Source organism: Notamacropus eugenii, chromosome 2, assembly GCF_028372415.1.
Source record: "Notamacropus eugenii isolate mMacEug1 chromosome 2, mMacEug1.pri_v2, whole genome shotgun sequence".
Lineage (NCBI taxonomy): Eukaryota > Metazoa > Chordata > Mammalia > Diprotodontia > Macropodidae > Notamacropus > Notamacropus eugenii.
The window spans coordinates 406,234,179-406,260,506 of record NC_092873.1 but is presented as its reverse complement, the minus strand read 5'-3'; the positions used below and the strand labels follow the sequence as shown (position 1 = coordinate 406,260,506).

General features: G+C 37.8%; 1 protein-coding gene across 2 annotated transcripts in view; it reads right to left on the bottom strand.

Moving 5' to 3' along the window:
• Positions 1-1,516: 1,516 nt before the first annotated feature.
• Positions 1,517-26,328, bottom strand: part of EFCAB2 (EF-hand calcium binding domain 2) — a 107,395-nt gene continuing 82,583 nt past the window's right edge. The window contains exons 4-8 of one of the 2 annotated variants that reach the window (XM_072647638.1): positions 23,471-23,550; positions 15,884-15,926; positions 15,718-15,784; positions 12,939-13,057; positions 1,517-5,790 (exon numbers count right to left, since the gene is read on the bottom strand). In XM_072647638.1, the coding sequence (XP_072503739.1) occupies positions 12,942-13,057; positions 15,718-15,784; positions 15,884-15,926; positions 23,471-23,550 (306 nt within the window). In that variant the 3' untranslated portion in view covers positions 1,517-5,790; positions 12,939-12,941. Of the gene's footprint in view, positions 5,791-12,282; positions 12,401-12,938; positions 13,058-15,717; positions 15,785-15,883; positions 15,927-23,470; positions 23,551-26,328 lie in introns of those variants that run through there. The other variant, XM_072647637.1, reaches the window with a different exon arrangement.

Genomic DNA, 26,328 nt, shown 5'->3' with positions numbered 1-26,328 from the left:
ATAAATGATTGTGCGTTTATGCACTTTGCATTTGCATTTTGACACTTGATACTGGCACTGAGTGTTGTCTTTGTACTGTTCTCTCAATAAGCAATGGAACAATGGGTGTAGTTCTCTCCTATTTTACAGGGGGAGGCACACTTTGCAGTGAAAGGCTTGCCTTCACATCATCCACAATGACACAGAGGCAAATCCAGGATCAGAACTCAAGATCAAATTCCCAGGTCTATTTCTGAGGCACTGACTCATATTCCCCTAGTCCAGAAGGCTGATAGCTGAGAATGGACTGGGATTTTTTACCATGTGGAACAGGAATGCTGCTGTGCCTGACACCTTCAGTTAGTATGGTCTTCTTAGCTAAAGGGGAATATGTCTTTGTGTAAATAGGGCTTAACAAGCTGCAAGAAAGGATGAACCACTGAAATTTGAATTGGATGCTGAGGACAAAATAGGTCCTCAAAATAGTGAAGAAGTAAATAAAATATGTAAATGAAATCACGTTCAAATATTTTTAAAGTGTTACACAGACATGGAGCTTTCCTTCAATAGACAGGAAAAGAGAAACTTTTGTCTCAAGTTTGAGTTGCATTTTTCTATAGTTTTAGAAATGATAGAGGTGACCATTTGGCCAAAAGAGAGTGAAAATCAGCTCTACAAGGTTCTCACGAGATAGTAGATTGAGTGAAATCTGAAGTCACAGATCTCAGACAAAGCAAAAGCAAAAATAGATTTAACTAAAAGAGATAAGGAAGGAAACTATATCTTACTGAAAGGTGCAAGAGACAATGAAGTCATATCAATACTAAACATAAGTATCAAATGGTATAGCATCTAAATTTCTGAAGAAGTTGAATAACGTACAAGAGGAAATAGATAATAAAACTTTATTAGTGGGGCACCTCAACTTCCCCCTCTCAAAACTAGATAAATCTAACTGAAAAATAAACAAGAAAGAAGTTAAGGAGATGAATAAAATTCTGGAAAAGTTAGATCTCTGGAGAAAACTAAATGGAAATGGAAAGGAAAATACCTTTTACTCAGCAGTATATGTCACCTACATAAAAACTGACCATGTATTGGGACATAAAAACTTCACAACCAAATGGAGAAAAGCAGAAATAGTAAACACATCTTTTTCAGATCATAATGCAATAAAAATTACATTCAGTAATGGACAATGGAAAGAAAGATTAAAAATTAATTGGAAATTAAATAATCTAATCCTAAAAAGCAAGTGGGTCAAAGAACAAATTATAAAAACAATCAATAATTTCATTTAAAAAAACGAGACAACATGCCAAAATTTATGGGATGTAGCCAAAGTGGTACTTAGGGGGAAATTTATATCTCCAAATGCTTACATCAATAAAATAGAGAAAAAACAGATCAATGAATCTGGCATGCAACTAGAAAAACTAGATAAAGAAAAAATTAAAAATCCCTAATTAAACACCAAATTGGAAATCCTGAAAATCAAAGGAGAGCTTAATAAAATTGTGAGAAAAACCAATGAACTAATAAATAAAACTAGAAGCTGGCTTTATTTTTTAAAAACACAATAAAATAGATAAACCACTGGTTGATTTGATTTTAAAAAGTAATGAAGAAAACCAAATGCATAGTATCAAAAATGAAAGGGGTGAATTCATTACCAATGAAAAGGAAATTAAGACAATTGTTAGGAGCTATTTTGCCCAATTATATGCCAATAAATTTGACAATATAAATAAAATGGATTAATATCTATAAAATATAAATTACCCAAATTGCTAGAAGAAATAAAATACTTAGATAACCCAATCTTACAAAAAGAAATTGAACAAGTCATCAATGAACTTCCTAAGAAAAAAATCCCCAGGACCAGATGAATTCACAAGTGAATTCTACCAAGCATTTAAAGAACAATTAATTCTAATATTATGTAAACTATTTGGGAAAATAGGCGAAACAGGAATCCTACCAAATTCCTTTTACTACACAAACATAGTGCTGATACCCAAAACAGAAAGAGTCAAAACAGAGAAAGAAAATTATAAATCAATTTCCCTAATGAATATTGATGCTAAAATGTTAAATGAAATACTAGCAAAGAGATTACAGCAATATACCACAAGGATCATACACTATTTATACCAGGAATGTAGGGCTGCTTCAATATTAGGAAAACTATCAGCATAATTGACCATATCAATAACGAAATCAACACAAATCATATGATTATCTTAAAAAGTGCAGAAAAGGCGTTGGACAAAATACATCACCCATTCCTACTAAAAGAACACAGGAATAAATAGAGCTTATCTTAAAATGATAAGTAATATTTATCTAAAACCATCAGTAAGCATTATCTAACGTGGAGAAGCTAGAAGCCCTCCCAATAAAATTAGAGGTGAAGCAAGGATGCCCATTATCACCCCTACTATTTAATATTGTACCAGAAATATTAGCTACAGCAATAAGAGAAAAAGAAATTAAAGGGATTAGAATAAGGAAACAGAATTATCACTCTGCAAATGATATGATGTCATACTTAGAAAATCCTAGAGAATCAACTAAAAAACTATTTGAAATTATTAACAACTTTAGCAAAGTTTCAGGATAGAAAAAAAACCCACATAAATCACAAGCATTCCTATATATTACCACCAAAATCCTGTAGCAAGATATAGAAAAAGAAATTCCATTTAAAATAACTGGAAACAATATAAAATACTTGGGAGTCTACTTGCCAAGACAAACACAGGAACTATGTGAACACAATTATAAAACACTTCACACAAATAAAGTCAAATCTAAACAATTGGAAAAATATTAATTTCTCATGAATAGGCTGAGTCAACATAATAAAACTGACAATTTTACCTAAATTAATCTATTTATTGAGTGTCATACCAATCAAACTATCAAAAACTATTTTAGAGTGCTAGAAAAAATAATAACAAAATTCATCTGGAAGAACAAAAGCTCAAGGATATCAAGGATATCAATGAAAAAAATGCAAAAGTGGTCTAATCATACCAGATCTCAAACTGTATTATAAAGCAGTAATTATCAAAACAATCTGGTACTTGCTAAGAAATAGAGTCGTGGATCAGTGGAATAAATCAGGTACAAATTACATTATAGTAAAGGACCATAATATACAATAAACCTAAAGATCCAAGCTTTTGGAACAAAAAGTTATTATTTGACAAAAACTGCTAGGAAAAATGGAAAACAGTATGGAAGAAACTAGGTATAGACTATAGGTATATACATAAGGCCAAAATGAGGACATGATTTACACATAAAGGGTGATACCATAAGCAAACTAAGAGAGCACAGAATAGCTTGTCAGATTTATGGATAACGTAAGAATTTAGGATCAAAAAGAGATATAGAGAGCATTGCAAACTGTAAAATAGATCATTTGGAGTACAAAAAATTAAAAAGGTTTTACACAAACAAAACTAATGCAACCAAAATTAAAAGGAAAGTAGAAAACTGAGGAAAAATTTGCAAGTATCTCTCATAAAGGCCTTATTTCTCAAATATATAGAGAATTGAGTAAAATTTATAAAAATACAAGTTGTTCTCCAATTGATAAAATGGTCAAAGGACATAAACAGGCAGTTTTCTGACAAAGAAATCAAAGCTATCTAGTCATATGAAAAAATGCTCTAAATCATTACTGATCAGAGAAATGCAAATTAAAACAAGTCTGAGGTATCACCTCACATTTAAAAGTGACTAATATGACAAAAAAGGAAAATGCTGGATGTTGGAGGGGATGTGGGAAAACTGGGACACCAATAATGCACTGTTAGTGGAGTTGTGGACCGATCTAACCGTTCTGGAAAGCAATTTGGAACTATGTCTAAAGGGCTATAAAACTGTGCATACCCTTTGATCCATCAATACCACTGCTAGGGATCTATCCCAAAGACATCCAAAAAAAGGGAAAAGGACCTATTAGTATAAAAAAATTTAGTGGTGGCTAATGTGGTGGAAATCAAAAATCCCCATCAACTGGGGAGTGGCCAAACAGCTATGATAAATGATTATAATGAAATATTATTATGCTGTAAGAAATGATAAGCAGGATAACTTCAGAAAAGCTGGAACTTACATGAAGTGAACAGAACCAGTAGAACATTGTACATGGTAACAGCAAAATTGTTTGATGAAAAATTGTAAATAACTTAGCTATTCTCAGCAATACAATGATCCAAGACAATTCAAAGGACTAATGATGAAGCATGCTATCCACTTCCAGAGAAAGAAATAATATTGACTGAATACACAGACTAAAGCATGCTATTTTTCACTTTTTTTAAGTCTTGTACAAAATGACTAATATGGAAATGTTTTATATAATTGTATATGTATAACCTATATCTGATTGCTTACCCTCTAAGGGAGGGGGGAAGAGAGGAAGGGATAGAATTTGGAACTCAAAACTTTAAATAAAAGTGCTATAAAAAAATTTTTTTTAACCTCAAGAGCCAATATTTCCTTAAGACAAGGGGTTTAGTGGTGTTACTTGGGTGGGAACCTTCAAAGATAATCTAGAAGCTATGACTTGTGGGTATCTAATCATCTGGGGAGTGTTTATGCTACAGTTCTTTCTGAGAATATCTGATGCTGTCCCAGGAGAGGTTATGAGAAGGTGTTGGGTGGTTCACTTTTACATTGGGATGTGACCTCATGGTTACCAAAAGCTTGGGGTTAATTCACCAGATCTAAGTTCTTTGGCAAATACCAGGGTTATGGGCTTGTAGGAAATCATTTGGGTTTTTGTGTGTGTATTCCAAACAAGTCTGTACCTGAGTTTATGCATTAATATACACATTAGCACTTTGCTGAGTGATATGCCCTAGGGTGTACTTCTACCTTAAAGTGTATTTCATGCCTGCTACCCATCTTCCCTCCACGATGCTTAGAGACCATGGTAGCCTGTCAGTGCTCTGAGGGCCACCACACCCCCTTCTTATGCCTCTCCACCTTGGCCTGAAGATATGTGGCTCACTATAAATTAATCTCTGGGTGGTGATCGAGCCATGCATGGTTAAACCAGCAGCTCATCATCTCTTCCACTGAGATTTTACCCTTGCCTAGCTGTGTCCTATGGCAGAATTGGGAGGTGAGTGGACAAAGAAATGCATACGTGTGTGTCACATATGCACATGCGTTTATATATACATGTATGCACACATATATACCTACACAATTATTTATTGTTATTTCTATGTATATAGAAGGAGAGATATAGAAAACACCTCACCATCATTTTTATTCATTCTCAGTCACCCAATGAATTAGGGCAGAATGAGTTCCTCTGATGACTGGATGAGGTACCAGCAAGATGTGTGCATATGCAAATATACATCGCTACTCTTGTTGTAGTTGTTCATGACCCCACAGGTGACAGCGTGTAATATACCCTCCGTGGGTTTTCCTTGGTAAAGATACTAAAGAGAGTTGCTATTTCCTTCTCCAGCACAAATATACATATATACGTTAAATATATACATATATAAAAACATTTATATAGCACTTACTACGTGCCAGACACTGTGCTAAATGTTTTACAATCATTATCTCATTTGATCTTCACAAAATCCCTGGGAGGCAGGTGCTATTATGATCCCAATTTTACAGATGAGGAAACTGAGGCAAACAGAGTTGAAGTGACTTGCCCAGAATTACACAGCTAGTAAGTGTTCTGAGGCTGGATTTGAACTCAAGTCTTCCATATTCTATCAGCTGAGACACCTAGCTAGCCAGCCTGAAGGAATCCTATTGGATGATCTGAAGGGCAGAAAAGAAAGACAGAATGAAGTGTGTGAATGAAGTCAATAAATCAAAATTCAAAGAATGCAGCATTGCTGTGAAATGGTGACAAGTGTTTGGTAATTAGAGAAATTTGGGGCTGACTGAGGGTCTAAGAGGGCAGAATCACAAACAGTATCAGGTTCTGCAAATAGCTACTGGAGACATAAGCCTACAGATGGGCTTTACAACAGGTACAAACAAGCAGATAATTATCAGTAGAATAACCTTCAAGTATGAAGATTTACTCCTCCTCCTCAACTTCCATGCAGCTTTTGACATTGTGAAGCAACCACTCCTTATTCCTAGTCTTTCCTTTCTTGACTTCAAAGGCACTGCTCTCTCCCCTGATTCCTCCTCTCAGCTTTGTGGCCACTCCTCCATCTCTTTTGGCAGGCACGTGGCACAGTGAGCACTTGTGGGAAGAGTGGCACAGGATACAATGACAGTGCTGCACTGTCACACTTCTGGGCAAGGCAGTCCTTTCTCTCCTACGGAGTCCTCATCCATCTCCCCCTCAGGTGAACTGTTTTGCTTGGCAGATTGCTCAGGTGCTCCACAGAATGACCCTTAATTGACAAGCCCTGTCCCTCTTTAGTTTCACACCAGCTCTCTTCTCTGCTGCCAGAAGTCTTCTCCTTGAAGATGTTTCTGGCTTCAAGTGATTGCTTCTCCTTATCCATGACTCTGAGGAGTATATTTGGAGTGTACGTCTCCACTTCCTCAACTATACCTTGAACACTATTGAAATGACCCACCAAGACTTGCATGGGGTGATCTCTTCATGGGTGAGTAGCTCCACTCTTAGACATGGCAGATGGATGGGGGAGGGAGAGAGTGGGACTACGATGTTCCCTGACTCCCCATTCCTTCCTGCATTGCTTCTAACTGACTGAACTGTGTCATAAAGACCACCTGTGGGCAAACTCCATCATTGTTCATTCATACCTCATGAAAGGACTACTTTACATGGCTTAAACATTTTCAGTGAAACTTCTCTTTAGTCCCTTTCCTGGACCTTCAAAGACCAACTCCTCCATAGCTAGATCATTCCCAAATCCATATATTCAGCCCTAATCTCTGTCCTAAATTCCAGCCCCACATCATTAACTACATGGTGGACATGTCCTAGGTATTGCATAAGCCTCTTAAACTTAACATGTCCAAAACACAACTGCTTGTCTTTGCCCCGCTACCACCCAGCAAAAAACCAAATCCAAACCAAATCACACCCTTCCTCCAAATTTCCCTATTTTCATTGAAAGAAACACCATCTTCCTAGGCACCCAGGTTTACAACTTTAAAGCATTATTCTTTCTTCTTCCCCTTAAAATAAAATCAGTTGCCTAGTATTGTGGCAGCTTCCAACATACAATCCCTTCTCTCTACTGGTACAGCCAACACCCTAATTCAACAACTAATCAGTCTTGTCTGGATTATTATCACAGACTACTAATTACTCTCCCTGCTTTTACTGTTTCCCCTCTTGGATCCACCCTTCACAGAGCTGCCAAAATCATCTTCCTAAGGCACAGGTTTGAGCTTATTTTCCTTCTATTGACAGTGTCATTGAACTGGTGGATCAGGAAAATGCTATGGATATCATTACCCATATTTTTGCAAAGCATCTGACAAAATCTTTTATAGCAGCTATCCCTTAAAAATTAAAAAAAAAAAAAGATGGAGAGATGTGGACTAGGCAACAATTCAGCTATTTGGATTCAGAGCTGATTGATTGGCCAGATGCAAAAAAGAGTCATTAATGGCTCAGTGTCAGCTTGAAAAGAGGTGCATAGGGGAGTATCCCAAGGATCAGTGCTTGGCCCTAAGCCATTTTATATTTTCATCAGTGTCTCAGATAAAAGCAGAGATGTCATGCTTAGTTAATCTGCAAATGACACAAAGCTAGAAAGAATCACTAATATGTTCAGAGCCAAAATATTCAAGCTAAAATGTCAGGAGTCACTATCCCAAAAGATCTTGATAGTCTAGGGTATAGAGTAGAAAATGAATAAAGGCAAAGCATTATACTTGAATTTAGAACAAAATCAGCTTCACAAGTGCATGATATGGGAGGCTTGACTTTGTTCATCTGAACAAAAACCTGGGGTTTTCATGGACTGAGAAAGCTCAGTGAGTCAACAATGTAATATGGCAGCCAAGAGAATTAACATAGGCTTAGGCTACAATAAGGAGGGAGGAGGAAAATGACAAGCTTTTGTTAAGGACCTGCTTTATGCTAGGCAGCTAAGTGGCTAAGCAGATAAGAGTGCTGGGCTTGGAGTCACAAAGACTTATCTTCCTGAGTTTAAATCTGGCCTTAGACACTTCCTAGCTGCATGACCTTGGGTAAGTCACTTGACTATGTTTGCCTCAGTTTCCTCATTTGTAAAATAAGTTGGAGAAAGAAATGGCAAAGCACCCTAGTACTTCTGCCAAGAAAACCCCAAATGCAATGATGAAGAGTCAGACACAATGGAATGACAACAACAAAACCGAGCTAGGCACTCTGCTAGGAGCTTTATAAATGTTGAGATACAATATACACACAAATGAGCTTCATACAAAGAAATTTTAGGAGAAAGCCCTAATAACTGGCCAAGGGTAGGGAAAGGGCAGGGTAGAGAATCAGAGAATGTCAAGAAGACAGCTCTACCTCATTTGATTCTCACAACCACCCTGGGAGGGAGATGTCTGTTACGATTTCCATTTTATAGTTGAGAAAACTGAGTCAGACACAGATCCAGTGACTTGCCTAGGATCACACAACCAGTAAGTGTCTGAGGTTGGATTTGAACTCAGATCTTCCTGACTCTTGGTCCCACAAGAGTGTTGAGAAATGAAACAACTGTTGTCCTGCTATTCTCTGTCCTCAGTTATGCTGCATTTAGAACACTGTGTTCAGTGTTGGACACTGAAATTTAATTAGGACACTAAGAACAGGAGAGAGTCCGGAGAAGGATAAGCAAGATGATTAATTAAATGCCTCGAAGTCAAGCCATATGAGACTGGGTCAAAGGAACTAGAGATGTTTAGACTGAAGATGAGAAGGTTTAGAAAGAATATGTTGTTAAGGGAGAATACATTAGCTGTCTCCACATATTTAAATGGCAAACCATGTGGAAGGGGGCATTCGACTATGATCTCCTTGAGAGCAGGGACTATCTTTTGCGTTCATGTTTAGTACGGTGCCTGGCACACAGTAAGTGCTTAATAATAAATGACTTCATAAGATCATGTATTTAGAGGAGCAAGGGGTCTTAGAGATCACAGGATATAAACAGCTCATTTTACAGATAAGGACACTGAAATCCAAAGAAATTGTCATTTGCCTGAGGTCGTATTGATAGTAAGTGGCTTGGGTGAGAACTGAACCCACATTCTTTGAATGTAAAACCAGTATTCTTTCCAATATACTGTGATGCCCCAGGGATTTGTTCTTCTAGGCCCCAGAAGATAGCAGCAGCAACGAGTACAAGTTTCAAAGAAGCAGATCTGAGCTGAGAAGGAAATGTAAGGGAAAACCTCCTAACAATTAGAGCCACCCCAACATGGAACAGACTGTGTTGAGAAATAGTTTCGCTCTTACCACGCATCCTCAAGTAAAGACCTGACCACTTATTTTCAGAAACATGATAGAGGGGATTGTTATTCAGGTCCAAGTCTGACCAGAAGGCCTAAGGCCCCTTTCAACTCTGGGAGCCTGGGTCATCAAGACCCAGGTTCTTTCTTGATCAGAGATAAATGTAAATTCCTCAGTTGTCATTTAAAGCCCTGACTCCAACTTGTCTTTCCTAGCTTACTTCACACAAACTCCCAGTCCCAGATAAACTAGACCAGGGGGTAGGGAACCTGCAGCCTTGTGGCCATGTGTCCCACTAGGTTCTCAAGTGAGGTCCTTTGACTGAATCCAAACTTCACTGAGGTCCTCAAGTGCAGCCCTTTGAACGAATTCAAACTGGATGCAGTCAAAGAGCCACACTTGAGGACCTAGAGGAACACATGTAGCCTTGAGGCCACAGGTTCCCCAACCCTGAAGTGGACTATTTGAAACTGACAGTCTCTTCTGCTCCAATACATTATCTCAGACCAGTCCTCACAGTAATAATGTCCTCCCTATCTCAAAATCTTGATTCAGCTTAGGTGTAACCTCCTCCTAGAAGCCCTCTCTGATACTCCCTCCTCAGATTTCTTTGTATTAAGCTCATTTAAGTGTATGTTGTATCTCAACTAGCAGAATTCAAACTCCTTAAAGACAGTTTTTTCTTTGAGTCTTTCTTTCCCTGGGACCTAACACATAGTAGAGGTAGAAGAGGAAATGGGGTTGATCTGAGATATTCCCCAATCAACGTGATGAACTTACCACGAAGGAAGATTTGCCCTGACAGACTTCTGATGGAAGGGGTTGAGCATCCAAGTTTCCCAGTCAACTTCTTGTCCTTTAATATGCAGCTCAGATGCACCATCTTCTGCATGAAGTCTTCCCTGATCCCTCCTGCTGCTAGTGCCCTCAGTCCCAAACTACCCTGTATTTAACTACTATCTGTGATTCAAATACATGCATATATTTATTTATTCACTTAGCATTTATGTTGCATATCTTTTAAATGTACTCGTTAGGATATAAGTTCCTTGTGAGTAGGGATTATTTCATTTTTTTGTACTTATATTCCCAGCACCTTAGTACAATGCCAGGACACATGAGGAGGTTAATAAATACTTGATTGAATGAACTTGGGCTTTTAGTGTAGTGAGCCTTTGTTCAAAAATTTTGAAATTATTTTTCTTATAGACAATGAACATGCCCATTAGCATTCTATTGAGAGGGAAGAAATATATCTCCTTATTTAGTTTCAGTGACTGGGGCTTTCTCCAAGATGAATTGGTGGTTTGGAGCCATACCTCTGTACCTCTTGGAGGATGGACTTCACTGATGGGGGCTCCCCTCTAGATGTATCATTTGGTTAGACTCTTGAGGGCAGGCTCGTCAGAAGAACCACCCTCTTTTGCTGGTGTAAAAAAGGAATCTTCTTCACACAGTTGTATTCTTTTTCATCCATTTCCTTCTATCTTTCTTCCCAAGATATCTGTAGGGGTATGTTGAGGGGGTGACTCTCTACTCCTGCCCAGGAGCCTCTGATGACTACATTTCAACAGAAGCAACAGGCAAGCTATACGTGCTTGCCCCATGTGACCTGAGGAGAGCTCTCATTCAATGCTAGTCTTGGATCATGGTTAACCCTAAATTCAAGAGTGCTTGAATTTGGTCTTCTAGCCCTAGAAGGGGGATTTCCTAAGTAGCATGATCCTGGAACTTGGCTTTCTGGTCAGGGAAAGAAAATTTCTTACATAGTAGAAGCCCCCAGGGTTGCCTTGAGAGAAACCCCAAGTTGAAGACTCCTCAAATCCAGTCATCTTAACAAGAAAATGGGAATTTCCTGATTGGCATGCATATTGAGAGAGACAAGGACTGACCAAATAAATGTCCTCTTCAGGAAGAGTAACAAGGACCTGAAGGTGTGTCCTGGAAAAAGACCTGGACTTTGATCTCCACTATTATCACTAGTTATTCGAAATGTTCTAATTCGAAATGTCTAATGGGAAAGGACTGCCTGTGTAGCAACTCCAAAGTGTGTTTCTAAGGAAATCCACACTCTCAAAGTAGGAAGGAAGGAAGCTAAGTGCTTTACACATATATTATCTCCTTTGCTCTTCAAAATAACCCTGTGAAGGAGGTGCTATTAGTATCCTCATTTTACAGAAGAGGAAACTGAGGCAGAGAGCAGTTAAATGACTCACCCAGAGTCCCACAGTTGTTAAGTGTCTAAGGCCAGATTTGAACTCAGGTCTTCCTGACTCCAGGCCCAGTGCTCTATCTACTGCACAACCTAGCTTTTTCTACAAAGGATCTCTGTGGGGTGGTATTAGTGCCCCCCAAAATCCTATGATCACCATAATGAATCCCATAATATCTAGTTTTTAGCTCCTATCTATGCATCTAAGGATGGATTTACTATTTGGGATTTTTGTAACTACAACTGCCATGATTTCTTTGTGAATGTAAACAAACTGATAATGCTTTCTAAAGACTGTATCCATGCATGTGCACATTTATAGGTAAGTTATGATAAGCTGAAGCCTTTTCTCTCTAATGTTAAGACACTGACTTCTTAGCTGTCCTAGAATCTAGGCTAGTTTCCATATACAGCCTCCCAAGGGAAAGCTATGATTCCTTAAAACAAATGACCTTCTTAAAAGAAAATGACTCAAGGGCATTCCTCTTGGCAGTGGTCAAAATTATTTAGAGGGAACAGAGTACCTTTGGGGATTCTCTCTTAGGAGTGCAATCTGTTGCTTTGCAATTTCACTATTTTGCCTCATACCCCTAAAATGAGGCATAAGGAAGATCTGGGAAACTTTTTCTCTCCGTCCAAAATTATAATAATAATCATCCCAGTGCAGATAAAAGAGTTTTGTTTTGGTTTTTTTTAATGGTAGCATACTAGATCTTACAGATAATATCAAGAAAGATGATCGTTCAGATCCTACTTCTACCACCTTATCTGTCCAATCATGGCCCTAAAATGACCTGGAAACAAGAAAACATTAAAATATTACTGATGTGTCAGAGATGAAAATTTTTTTTTTTTATAAAAAAGGACACATGGTAAATAAGCCCTCATTGGTGTTTGCACCTGATTGGGAGTGCTGTAACTTCACCCATCCACCATGATCTCTTTGGGAATTGTCATCTCATACTGACTGATCTGAAATCATAGGTTTCTGTGTCACTCATACTGCTGGCGGAATAGCTTGGCTTGTGCCAAGTCAGTTATTCTCCACTGTCTTTGAATAATTAATTAATTATTACGTTACTGGTAGTCTATATTACTACGTTAATGGTAGTCTATACTTTCATAGAGAAGAAACAAATCCTTCTTAGGTAATATACTAAAATTTTATAGAACATTAGTGTTTCTTAAAAAATTTCTTAGAACTGTGTATATCTATAAATGCTTTAAGTTATAAATATAACATTTTTCCAGTTTTTTCCAAATTAATATCCATTAATCAGAAGTAAGAAATAGAAGTTAAAAATCTGAAAATAATTAAATATAGGAAGAAACCTTTTAATTTTCATCTATCACCATCATTGCTAAGTAGTCTCTGTACTGAATTGTGTTTGTTTCTGGGTCAAGTGCAGCAGACAACATTTCTTCCATTTCCTCCTGTGTAAAAGGCTCGCCTGAGAAAAGGAGAAAAAATAATTTTAGTTCGTAGAATCATAGAGTCAGAGATATACGATCTAATCTCTAGTTGTTTAGTTTTCTTTATTCCTCTGTCTGCCAATGCCGAGCTTAACTGCCTATAGGACCTCATATAATTCTACCTCATTTGTTCTCATGTGTCAGAGTTTTTCGACAGGGCACTGGCATAAAGTATTCCCTGGTGTGCCACCTACGCTTGGTTCTATCCTGCCCTTTTCTCCTTATTAGAATTTGGATCTGCCTTCTTTACCAGCTAATAGAGTCTGAGGAAATTGCAGAGCTTATAATGTCACCTGAAACAACAAGGAAGGAATCAAGATATGACTCCCAGATAAGCTTACATGAAACAAGGCTGCTAAAATACCAAAAGATCAAATTGCAATTCCCATCGGGAAAGGGAATCTAAGAAGTAAGGTTTCAGAAAACTAGGAATAGAAGGTTTCTATGCAAATTGTGTTGATGGGACCATATTTGAGACTTTTAGATGTGAACATTCTGTCTGTGAAATGTGCCTTAATAAGAATCTGCCATCTTAGACATGTGAGCTAATACCAGTGAGAGATGCCACATGACAACCATTTCAAAATAACTCTCTTTGTCTCCGCTTGGCTCAGTGGATTGTTGCACAATTAAACTAAAAATGCAGAATGGAGAATCTGTAGGTTTCAGTTGGCTTCAGATAATAGATGAGAGCCATCTGGAAGTTGGTTTCACCAAGATGGAAAGTGGCCCTGAGAAGAATTCTGGCAAGACCTTGAACTAATTAAAGTGGTATTCAATGCTAATACCAGAGACATGTCTACAGGGGTGTATCCTGAACACCCCCTGAGCACTAGTGGATTTGGTGAAATGGGCCTGAGTTCATTTGCCCTGTGGTGAAGTCACTGTCAATACAAACAGTGTCTTCCAGATCTGACTTGAGTTCACAGTTCTAGAATGATTCAAAGGAGTTTCTGTAGGTCTATTGGAACAATGTTTACTTCCCAGGAATTCAGAGACAATTTAAGCCACATTGGGATTCTTAAAACCTGGATGGAAGTCTGTCCTCCTTTATGTATTTGCACTTACTTAAACTCATCTATTTTTGTAGAAAATAGACACAAAGATATACAAAAATATCTGTTGCTCATGTCTGAGCTCCTAGAACTGCCTGTTTCTGACTGGGAAAGATTCGACCTAACATCCCATGAATCTTGGTGGATATGACCTGAGTCCTAAGGAACAAAAAGAAACTTAAGGACTTAAAATAGTAGTCAAATAATTATATGGTCATACCTGACAAGGTGTCATCCAGCCTTTGCTTAAAGAGCTCAAGTGAGAGGGAACTCATTATATCACAGGGCAGCCCATTCAACTTTGGAAAACTCTAAATTTTAATGATGTTCTACCTGACAACAAGCCTAAATTCACATCATTCCAAGTGCATGCCTTTGGGTTAGGTTTGGAGACTAGGCCTTTACTTTGTATAGAAGATGACTAGGTTGACAGTTATCTCAGGACAATGTCTATCAGGCTACTTAAACTTATGGAGTATAAACTAATTTTAATATAGCCTTAGGAGATATAATTAACAAGGTGAGTTCTCTTTCTGTCTCTGTCTCTCTCTCTGTCTCTTTGTCTATCTCCATACACACACACATATATATGTATATATATATATATATATACATATATATACACACATACACGTGACAACACTCTGTGACACTCTGCAGAGAGAGATGTCTATGGATATGAATATATGTACATGTCTCTCTCTCTTTCTAGGTGTCTATATCCATTTAAATATAACCATATAGATTAGAGAGAAAGAGAGATGCATCTACCTCCATATAGAGATGCAGATAGAGAGACGTAGCTAGAGAGAAGGAGAGAAAGGAGGCAAGGGAGAAAGGTATCTTCTTGTTCAAATGGCACAGCATAACATAATGGACGGAAAGTTGGCCTGGGTTCAAATCCTACTTCTGACCACCACTTGCTGTGACAATGGACAAATTATTTAACTCAGTGTTCTAAACAACTATCTGAAACTACAGATTGCACAGAAGGTACCAACTTGCATTGGTAGGAGAGTTCTTGCTATCCATTAATGACATCACAGTTCAGTGACATCACAGGTCCAGTCCCTAACCTACTTCTTGCCCAAAGCAAATATGAGCAACAAATAATTTTGTATATCTTTTGTCTATTTTCTACAAAAAGAGAGACATTTAAGTAAATGTAAATACATGAAAAACTGTTATCTCTTATTTTGTCAGCTGTCAGGCTAGAGAAATGAGACACTTCTAATCTCTTCTAAAAGTTATCTACTGGCATTTATGGTTCCTAATATTCTGAGAAAAACCACAGTTATCTGTCTCACAGGTTTATTTAAATAAATAATGATGTGCAAAATCAGAGTGTAAATGTGCGTAAATCATTGTTCCTTCTTTCTTATATAGGTCCTGTGAGAACAAATATGAGAAGTAATGAGGAGGTTCACCTTGGAGAAATATGAATTAATTAATACTAATGTTTCTATCAGTTGTCACATTCTAGGCTTACCAAATGACAAATGAAGTTTTTGTTGTACGGAATTATTACTGGCATGACTAATATTTGTATAAACTGATTTTTACAAGTAGCAAATCATTTTTACCTTCTTCAGTCATATACTTGACCAGATCTTCTTTAGTAAGAAATCCCTCTTTCGCTGTATCTAACACCTACCGGAAAAATAAGAGAAAAGTATGACCTTTTCAGGTTTACAAGTCAATTTCAAGTTGACTAATGACTTGAATTTTAAAACTCTAGTGATTAGATACCTCAAATGCTTGAAGAAGAAGATCTTCTGGAATTGGTCTGTATCTGTAACGACATAATCAGAGACATGAATGCCAGACAGACATACAGATAGACAGACAGACAGACACACACACACACACACACACACACATACACACACACAAAGTCAAGGAGAGAAACTAACAGTATCCTTTTTAAAGCCTTTTCAGGTTTCAGATTATGAAAGGAAAAAACTATTTGCTCTCTTTTCCTGAAAGAAATAATTTTCCACTTTAAAATTACTAACATTGTGTGATATAATGCATTGTTTATTTTCATTGACTGACAATGGGAATCACAAAATATTAATGTTGGAAAAGGACCTTAGGAATCAACTAGTTCTTATTCAATCATTTCAGTTATGACCAAGTCTCCATGACGCCATTCAGGAATTTCTTGGCAAAGATACCACAGAGGTTCACCGCTTCCTTCTCCAGATCAATTTACAGATGAGGAAACTGAGGCAAACAGGGTTAAGAGACTTACCCAGAGTCACACAGCTAATAAGTGTCTGAGGCAGGATTTGAACTCAGAAGATGAGTCTTCCTGACTCCAGGCCCTGCACTCTAGCATTCTATCCACTGCACCACTTAGCTACCCCCTAGCAATCGGCTGGTTGGGTCAACATTTTATTGCATTAAGAACTCCTTCTCTAGGTTTCCTAATGCAGGGCTTCTTAAACTGTGGGTCGTGACACCATATGGAGTCACGAAAAATTTGACAACAATAAGAGGTTTCTGAATGTACAAAAAAATTAATTAAAAATCAAATGCTTAATGAATCTAAAGTGCTTCTGGTGGTGCCTGCAGGTGCAACTTCACCGCAGCCTTGGTTCTGAACACAATGCTTATGCACTTTGCAGCATGCATACCCTCAGATCACGTGAACACTGCCAAAACAAAGGGGTCATGAGTGGAAAAAGTTTAAGAAGCCTTGTACCAATGGATGGCTATTCTATTTCTCTTTAAACACAGTGACAAGTGACCAAGAACTCACTTCCTCACCAGACAGTCCAGTGAGGTTGCATTTTTCTCCTTATAAATTAAAATTTCAAGTTCACTTTATTACCTCTATCCTATAATATACCTCTATTATCCACTGGTATTTAAACAACTGGTACTACAGTTAATGGCTGTGACCCTATTTACAGTTAATTTTATCCCATGAATTACTGGGTGTCTCCTCCAGTATTATTCTTCAGGTAATGTCATATCTACATATTACCTATTGTGATTTAGTCCTCATATTTCAACATACCTAGTTTTACAGTTATATCTAGAAATTGCTCTCCTGCAGCCTCAACTTTAGGTTAAAATTCCCTTGATCACATTCACAAGTTTCTGGCCAACACATTCATCCCATTACTCACAAGATACATTTTGTCCCTAGGAAGCAGTCTATCATTCCAGTATTTTAAGGCATAGCTTAGATAAACACACCTGTTCTTTGACATCCTCTATTCAATCAATTCTTCTTGTTAATCATATTTTTACTTCCTCTATCTTCCTTTTCTCTGAAATCTACATCTTTTATTATTGGGAGGCAACGTGGCCTAGTGGATAATGTGTCAGACACAGATTCAGGAGACTTGAGTTTGAATCCTACCTGACACCACCTAACTGTATGAACCTGCATTTAACCTCTCTCAACCCAAGTTTCCTGAGCTGTAAAACAAGAATAACAGCACTTACCTCTCCCAGGGTGGTTGGGAGGATCAAATGAGGCACTATGGGAAATACTTTGCAAACTGAAAAGCTCAATATAAATGTTAGAGGAAGAAATGAAAACTACATCCATGCCCCTCTGGTCGTTCAGTATTTTGCCTAATTCAATTTAATTAAGCAAAGGAGCAAGGGGCTGTGTTAGATGCCTAAGACGCAAAGAAAAAGAATCTCTAGTAGTTTACATTTTATAGAGGGGTGGGGCACATATAATATGTAATCAAATTAGCAAATACAAAATGTATACAAAGTAATATGTCATTTCTTTTTAAATTTTTAACAAATTTATTATTTATTTTTAACATTCTTTTCTTTTAAAATTTCTAGCTCCAAATTCTCTCCTTCCCTCTCACCCCTATCCTAACCCACTGAGAAGGCAAACAATATGGTATCAATTATATCTGTGAAATCATGTAAAACATATTTCCATATTAGCCATATTGCACTCAGAGTTCATCAGTTGTCTCTCCGGAGGTGAATTACATTTTTTCATCATGGGTCCTTTGGAATTGTCTTGAATCATTGTATTAATCAGAGTAGCCAAGTCTTTCATAACGGATCATCATTAAAACATTGCTATTACTGTGCACAAATCTTCCCACTTCGCTTTGCATCAGTTCATAGAGGTCTTGCCATATTTCTTCTGAAACCATTCCCCATTATCATTTCTTATAGCACAATAGTGCTCCATCATAATCATGTGCCACAACTTACTCAACCATTCCCCAACTGATAAGCATCCCCTCAATTTCCAGTTCTTTGCTATCACCAAAAGAGGTGCTAAAAATATTTTTATATATACAGGTCCTTTTCCTTTTCTTTGATCTCTTTGGGGAACAGACCTAGTAGTGGTATTGCTAGGTCAAAAGGTATGCACAGTTTTATAGCTCTTTGGGTATAGCTCCAAATTGTTTTCCAAAATGATTAGACAAGTTTATAACTCCACCCACAGTTTATTAGTCTACCAGCATTTGTCATTTCTGATAGGTGTGAGGTGGCATCTCAGGGCTGTTTTAATTCCCATTTCCTCATCAACAGGGACTTAGAGCATTTTTTCATATTACTATAGACAACTGATTTCTTTTTCTGAAAACTGCCTGTTTATATCCTTTGACCATTTATCTACTGAGAAGTGGCTCTTATTTTTATAAATTTAACTCAGTTCCCTATATCTTTGGAGAAATAAGACCTTTATCAGAGAAATTTGCTGAAAAAAGTTTTGATATTTCTTCATTGTCTATGGTACCTTTTAGCAAAATGTAGTTTTCCCTAGTTATCTCTTTTAATTAGGTCTATTTCTGCTTTTGTTTTGTCTATAATCAAGATTTCTATCCTGCCTTTTTTACATCAGCTGAAGCATAACCGATTCTGCTCCAGCCCTTTATTTTAATGCTTTATGTGTCATTCTGTTTCAGGTGTGTTGTAAGCAACACAATGTTGGATTTTGGTTTCTCATACATTCTGCTATCCACTTGTTTTATGAGTGAGCTCTTCCTATTCACAGAGTTGTGATTACTGTGTATTTCTCTCCATCCTATTTTCTTCTGTTTATTTTTCTCTCTTTTTATTCCATCACTCCTCAAAAGTTTATTTTGCTTCTAACCACTGCCTCCTTTGATCTGCTCTCCCTTTTATCCCCCCCCCCATATATCTTACCCCCTTCCTCTCTTATTTCCCTGTTGGGTAAGATAGGCTCTTATGCCCACCAAGTATTGAGAAGATTAAAATTGATTCTGTACATTTTTTATTGATTCTCCTTACAATTAACTGATTTTGTCTTGTAAATGCTTAAGTCATGGTTTTCTTTTTCTGAACGTGGTTTGGAATTCAGCTGGCCTATAAAGGGTTAAGTTTAGAAATCTAGTTCTCTTGCTAATCACTGTTATATTCATGCCTCAAAGAATCCACCATCATTGGGGGATCCAGGTGGGCACAAGGGAGTCAGGTCCTGTATCTTCACACCACCTTCCTTCAAGGATATCTGGTTTGCTATCCAAAGAGGTCTGACCTTACAGGTAGACTTAAAGAATGAACACTTCCTAGTCACAGGAGGGAAACATGGGCTGGCTGCTAAGTCCCTCATTCCCTGCTTCCTGCCAATCATATTGTTCCTCAGGCTTCCAATTATGTAGCCAATCATGTTGTCCTCAACCCCATGATATCACCTCTTCTGTTCTTTGTTCTGTGCTCCCCAAAACCTATAAAAGAGAAGCTATCCTTTTGCCTTTGGTCTTTGACTATAAACTGAGGCAGCCACTGACTCATCTTATTCTCAGGTTCATGCCCTGTGAATCAAACATTATTGTGCTCAGAAAGTGCCTCTGTCTACCTTTTTTGCTGAATTTCATGCCCAAGTGTGTGTATATGTATATATATGTATATTATATATGTGTGTGTGTGTCTGTATATATATATATTCTTTCCTCTTTGACCCAATTCTGTTCAGAGTGAGATTTGACTATTGCCTGCCACCATCCCATTTCCCTCTCCACTATAAAAGCTGTTCCTTGGGCACCTCTTTAATATGAGAAAATTTTCCCCATTTCTACCACTCCCTTCCCCCTTCTCCCAATGCATCCCTCTTTCTCACCTCTTTATTTTTTTTTTGGTGATCATCTCAACATAATTTACTTCCTCTCATTCCCTCTATCTATGTAGACTCCTTCAAAGTGTCCTAACAATGATAAAGTTCTTAGGAGTTACATATATCATTTTCCCATATAAGAAGGTAAACAATTTAACTTTATTGAGTCCCTTATGAGTACTCTTACATTTTTACCTTTATATGATTCTCTTGATTCTTGTATTTGAAAGTCAAATTGTCTATTCAGCTCTGGTCTTTTCACTGGAAATGCTTGAAAGTCCTCTATTTCATTAAATATGATTTTTCCCCCTGAAAGATTACACTCCGTTTTGCTGGTAAATTATTCTTGGAGCTCCTTTGCCATCTAGAACATCATATTCCAAGCCCTTCTTTCCTTTAACATGGAAGCTTGTGTAATCTTGTGTAATCTTGTGGCTCGGCAAGATTTGAATTGTTTCTTTCTGGTTGCTTACAATATTTTCTCCTCAAGCTTGGAGCTTTGGAATTTGGCTATAATATTCCTGGGAGTTTTCGGTTTGGGATTTCTTTCAGGAGGTTATTGGTGGATTCTTTCAATATCTATTTTATCCTCTGGATCTAAGATATTGGGGCAGTTTTCATTTATAATTTCTGAAATAGTATGTCTAAGTTTATTTTTGATCATGGCTTTCAGGTAGTCCAACAATTATTAAATTATCTCCATTTTCCAGGTCAGTTGTTTTTCTGGTGAGGTATTTTACACTTCTGTTGTTTCATTCTTTTGACTTTATTGTTTCTTGATGTCTCATGAAGTCATTAGTTTCCACTTGCCCAATTCTAATTTTCAAAGAATTACTTTCTTCAGCAAGGTTTCTGTACCTCTTTTTCCATTTGGCCAATTCAGGTTTTTAAAGAGTTTTTTTTCTTCAGTGAATCTTTGTGCTTCTTTTACCTGTTGGTAACTCTGTTCAATTCTTTTCTTTAAGGTGCTATTTTCTTCAACATTTTTGTACCTCTTTTGCCATGCTGTTAATTCTCTTTTTCATAATTTCCTTGTATCACTCTCCTTTCTTTTCCCAATTTTTCCTTTACCCCTCTTATCTCTTTCTTTAACTCTTCAAGGAATTCTTGAACTTGGGTCCAATTAACATTTTTCTTTGAGGCTTTTGTTGTAGCTGTTTTCATACTGTTATCTTCTGAGTTCACATCTTGGTCTTCCCTGACACCATTGTAATTTTTATGATCCAGTTCTTTTTTTGGTCCAGCTCACTTTTCCAGCTTATGTCTTGACTTTGAACTTGATGTTAAAGTTGGGCTCTGCTCAACTTGGGGTGGAGAGATGCTGTCCTCAAGCTTTTTTGTGCTGCTGTTTTTAGATCCAGTCCTGGTTGTCTGCAAGTTTTTGGTGCTTCCAAAAAGTTGTGATTTAGGAAGTGTGATCACTGCCCCCCTGGTCTGTACTTTGCTCTTTACCATAAGCACAAGTGCTCTTTTCTGCCTTAGAACTATAACTAGGACCTTTGTTTCCTTGTGACCAACTATTTGCATTCTTCTCTATCCTAGAACCGTGACCCAGAATTGCATATGAGCAATAGAAGTGCTAATCACCAGCTGCACCCAGTGCCAACAACGGGTTGAGGAGGACAGACTGAGGCAGAAAGAAATTATAGGCAAAGTGACCAATTAGGACTTTATTGCAATAGTTCAGGTGAGAAAAAATAGGGTAGAGACTCTATAAGTACAGAAAAAGGGAAATCTATAAGAGATATTGAGGAGGTGGAATGAATAAGCCATGGCAACTGACTGGATATGGGGCTTGTAGAAAAGAAAGAGGAACCTAGGATAATTCCAGGTTAACAAACCTGGGTAAACATAAGGAAAGTGGTGCCATAGACAGAAAGGGCTGAAGTTTGGAGAGGGAATGGTTTGGTGAAAAATGCAGTATGTGCCATTTTGGATATGTTGATTTTGAGATGCTTACAGAATGTTGTAGTGGAGGTGGGTAGAAAGCAATATGAGACTGGAGACCTTCAAAGTATGAAAGTTAAATTCCAGTTTTCTTCCAGTGAGAGCATTTACTCCCAACAACGATGAACAGAAGTAGAGAGTGTTCAATGGGTTTAATCTTGACAGATTCTCCACCATGCTTCAGATACACGCTCAGGCAAAATGGCATCTGTTGCTTTTGGCCATGCTTGGTCTTTAGGCCCATTTCTGTACCCCTCAGTAGAGGACCACCAAGTACCATGATGCACATCTTCCTGGGACCACTACTATCATCTCTCATACTAGCTATAGATCCTCTTTATCATATTTTCCTTCTTCAGGAAGCCTGGATTAATCTATGAATGGGAACGGCCTCCTATCTGCTAGAGTACTAGTGATTCAGAATTTCTTTTCCTCCCTCTCTCCCTTTTATGTCATATTTTCCAATTTCCAACCTCTTGAGACCAATTTAGATTTTTCCCTGCATCCTTCAGAAGATTTCTCTTCCAGGCTTCCTTCATAAGCATACTTTCCCATTGAAGAATTCTCTTTTTAATAATCTGGAGGACAGAGAGGCATTCCTCATACACTTTCATCATTTTACACATAGACTTAGAGGTGGAAAGGACCTTAGAGGCCATCAAGTCCAACCCTGCATTTTATAGATTTGCTTTTATCTTAGCTTATACAAAACACAAATATAGTTGGTAATTGTCTCCAGCAAGAAGATAAGCATAGTACAATGCTTTCTGGAAGAAAGAACAAACTCACAGTCACTAGAACAATTATTTTAGCGTCTATCTTTGTTGGATTTCAAGTCAAACTCATACAGTCCTTTGTGGATTACCCTGAAATATTTATCTGCTGTCATGGCAAATTCTCTTTTTTCTGTGATCCCCCAGCTAAAATAATTTAAACCCTGCAAGTTAATTCTTGATTAAATGTGTTCATGGAAGAGGGCATCATGATGAAAAAAACAAACAGCCAATAAAAAGCATTTATATTTAACTCTGAAATAATGATTTTGGCAGCACATTCATCTCCCCAATGGTGCTCTGCTTAGGCAGATATACAAATGAGTTTGCATTCCTAAGCACATACCAAATGACAGTAGGGCAAGGCTAATCTAGAAGTATGGAGAGAGGCTGGGGAAGTCAGTATGAGGCTAAATATTTGCTGTCAGTAGTTTATAAAATGGAAAAACCACTTAGAGCTAACTTTATATACTGAGGATCTTCATCTGAAAGCAACAGAATCCCAATCATATCGGGTCTGAACAATTCTATTAGTCTATTTACCTTCTCTCCAAGAGTACTTTAACCATCATTGGAAGAAATTTTTCTAAGCGAATGTATCCAGTGGGTTCTTCTTCTTCCACCTGAAGGCCCAATGGAGAAACTCCCATCAGAATTTCAATCTAATTCGTATTTATTAAATGCCCAAAGGGTACATGGAACTATGTAATCCCACAAAACAAGAAGTAGACAGTAGCCAAGAAGCATGACCTTTGGTACCTGCTGGTATTAGATAAAGTTGTGCCTGCTGCCTATGGGCTCTATTGTGACAGTCGGTCTGAAATCACTGCTGGGTTTTTGAGGGTTTATAGCTGACAGGTGTATAGCTAGGCCTCTATCGATCTTAACTTGTATGTCAGGCAATTTATGAGGCATTGTAAATTTTCCACTCCCTCTCAAAAATCCTATTAAAAGGCTCGTAGATCCTAATTCAGTAGATGAGCTTATAACAGATTTATTCTTTGAGTAAAAATAAGAGGCCTACAGATTGCTGCTAAGCGGGACATACTGTCATCCAAATGACAGCTATTTTTAATGTGTTTATACTGGCCTTACCCCATTACAATCTCACAGTCTTCAGATGACTCTGCCACCAGAAAATTTAATCCATCTGACAATAGAATGATGTGTTATCAGAATTTCTGATCCCTTTAAAATATGAACCATTGTCTTCAGCTGCTCTATTGCTCAGCTGAGTGGGCTGCATTTTAATACTCATACGGTTCTGATGTGCATGGGTAGCCCTCTGGAGCTGCCATACCCCTGGGATCTTCATTTAAAAAGCCTCTGCCTCATGAGACTGTCTAGGGGACAATCATTCTAAAATAAATAAAACACATTTTGTTCCTGTTCCGCTTGTTCCAGAAACTTGTTCTAGAAGCCAGGGGGATTAGAGTACTGTTCTAATGCCTATTATTGTGTCCCTCTCAACCTTTTCAAGATAAAAGGACCCACTTTTTCAAAAGCAGCCTTGTTGGCCCGTAACTTTAGGAAGGAATAGCAGAGAATAGATTTTTGGTCATCACAAAGAGAGTGTAACCCTAAACTCAGGCTAAAACTAACATATTAGTTTCCTCATTTGTAAAATTAGGGGGTTGGACTTTGATTGGTCTTTACGTTTTCTTCCAGTTCTAAGATCTATGATTCTTCATGATTCCTCTGTAATATCAGGATAATAGTAACACCTGCCTCCCAGGGTGGTTGTGAAGGTCAAAGGAAATAATGTCAAGTGTCAAATAATGACTGGCGCAGTGCCTGGCACACAAGGAGCACTACATGTCGTTGTTGCTGTTCTCCAGTTGTTTCCAACTCATTGTGGGCCTATCTGGGGATTTTCTTGGTAAATCTACTGGAGTAGTTTGCCATTTCCTTCCTCGGCTCATTTTACAGATGAGGAAACTGAGGCCAATAGGGTTAAGTGATTTGCCCAGGGTCACACAAGTACTCGTAAGCGTCTGAGGCCAATGTGAACTCAGGAAGAAAAGTCTTTCCTGATTCCAAGCGCAGAGCACCATCCACTGCACCACCTAGCTGCCCAGCACTACATAAATGTTAGCTATTATTATCATTATTAGTGACAGTGTCCTATGTGTCAGTGTATCTGTTTCCCATACCATTTACCCTAACTTCAAGGATTGTGATTCCCCAAGGTGAGAAGTATATAACGTCATTATTTCCTGACACAATTCAACAGATGTAAAAATAAAATTTTCTTAAAAAAGAAAAATTGGGAAAAGATGTCAGGATAGGAAAAGAAGTTTTTAGATGCTCCATTCACACTTTTATAAAAGTAGAAGGAGAGAGAAGGAACAAGGTATAAATGGAATAGAAGAGACAAGGAAGTTCTTTTGATTTTAAAATTAGTAGAAAATAATTAAGATGTTTAGCATGGCCTCAAATAAACCAGCCACAGTGGGAGTGTTTCATTAGCTAACATTGCCCTCTAGTGGGCACAGTTCATTTGATCTTCATTGGCATAAATGCTAGGCTCAGAATTTGTAGAGTGGCATGATAAAGTCACGTAAACAAGCATTTATTAGGCACCTACTAGGACTTAAGCCCTGGGGATTCAAAGAAAGGCAGAAACAGTCCCTGCTTTGAAGGAGCTTCCAGTCTAATGGAGTCAAAAATGAAGATTTACAGGGCTGAATGGAAATGTCCACTATCTTTTTCTAATTAAAAAAAGATCAAATCAAAAGAGAGCCTTGAGGAACCAGATACATGGTCAGGCTATCTATCCTTTCACTGAAACTACACAACATCCACACATACACAAACACGTATAAATATATGCATCCACACAACCATAGTAACCCTCAAAAATAATTCCCTAGAGTCCCAATCTGATGCCTCACTGTGGAATGAAGGTGACCCTGGGTCCTCAAAGACTATGGCAGTAGAGGATGAAGCCTGGTAAGGCCTCCCAAGCTGGAAAGGCTCTGAGGAATAGCCTTGAGATGAATTGTATACTTGTCACCCAGGACAGTCCTGCTAAACTCAGACAGACTCAGCACTGGTCCAGCCAAAGGGTGATGAATTTGGCAGCCACAGTAACTCTCAAAAACAATTCCCTAAGTCACAGAGAGATGGTGAGCTGTGTCAGTGAAGGAAGAACCAATTCCAGCAAAATTATAGAGTAGAAAAATCACATTTCAAAGACTGCATGTGATCAGCAGCAACCTATTACATTCCTTCAGGTACTGAAGGTCGTACTGGAATAGTGGCTCTATGGTTCCGGTAAAATAAAATCAAGTTTCTTTTCTTCATAGTAGAATATTATATATTTCTTTTCTAGGCCAGATGGTTAAACATATAGAGGCTAAGCATGTATACCCAAAGAAGCCTTCCCTCAAAAAAAATGA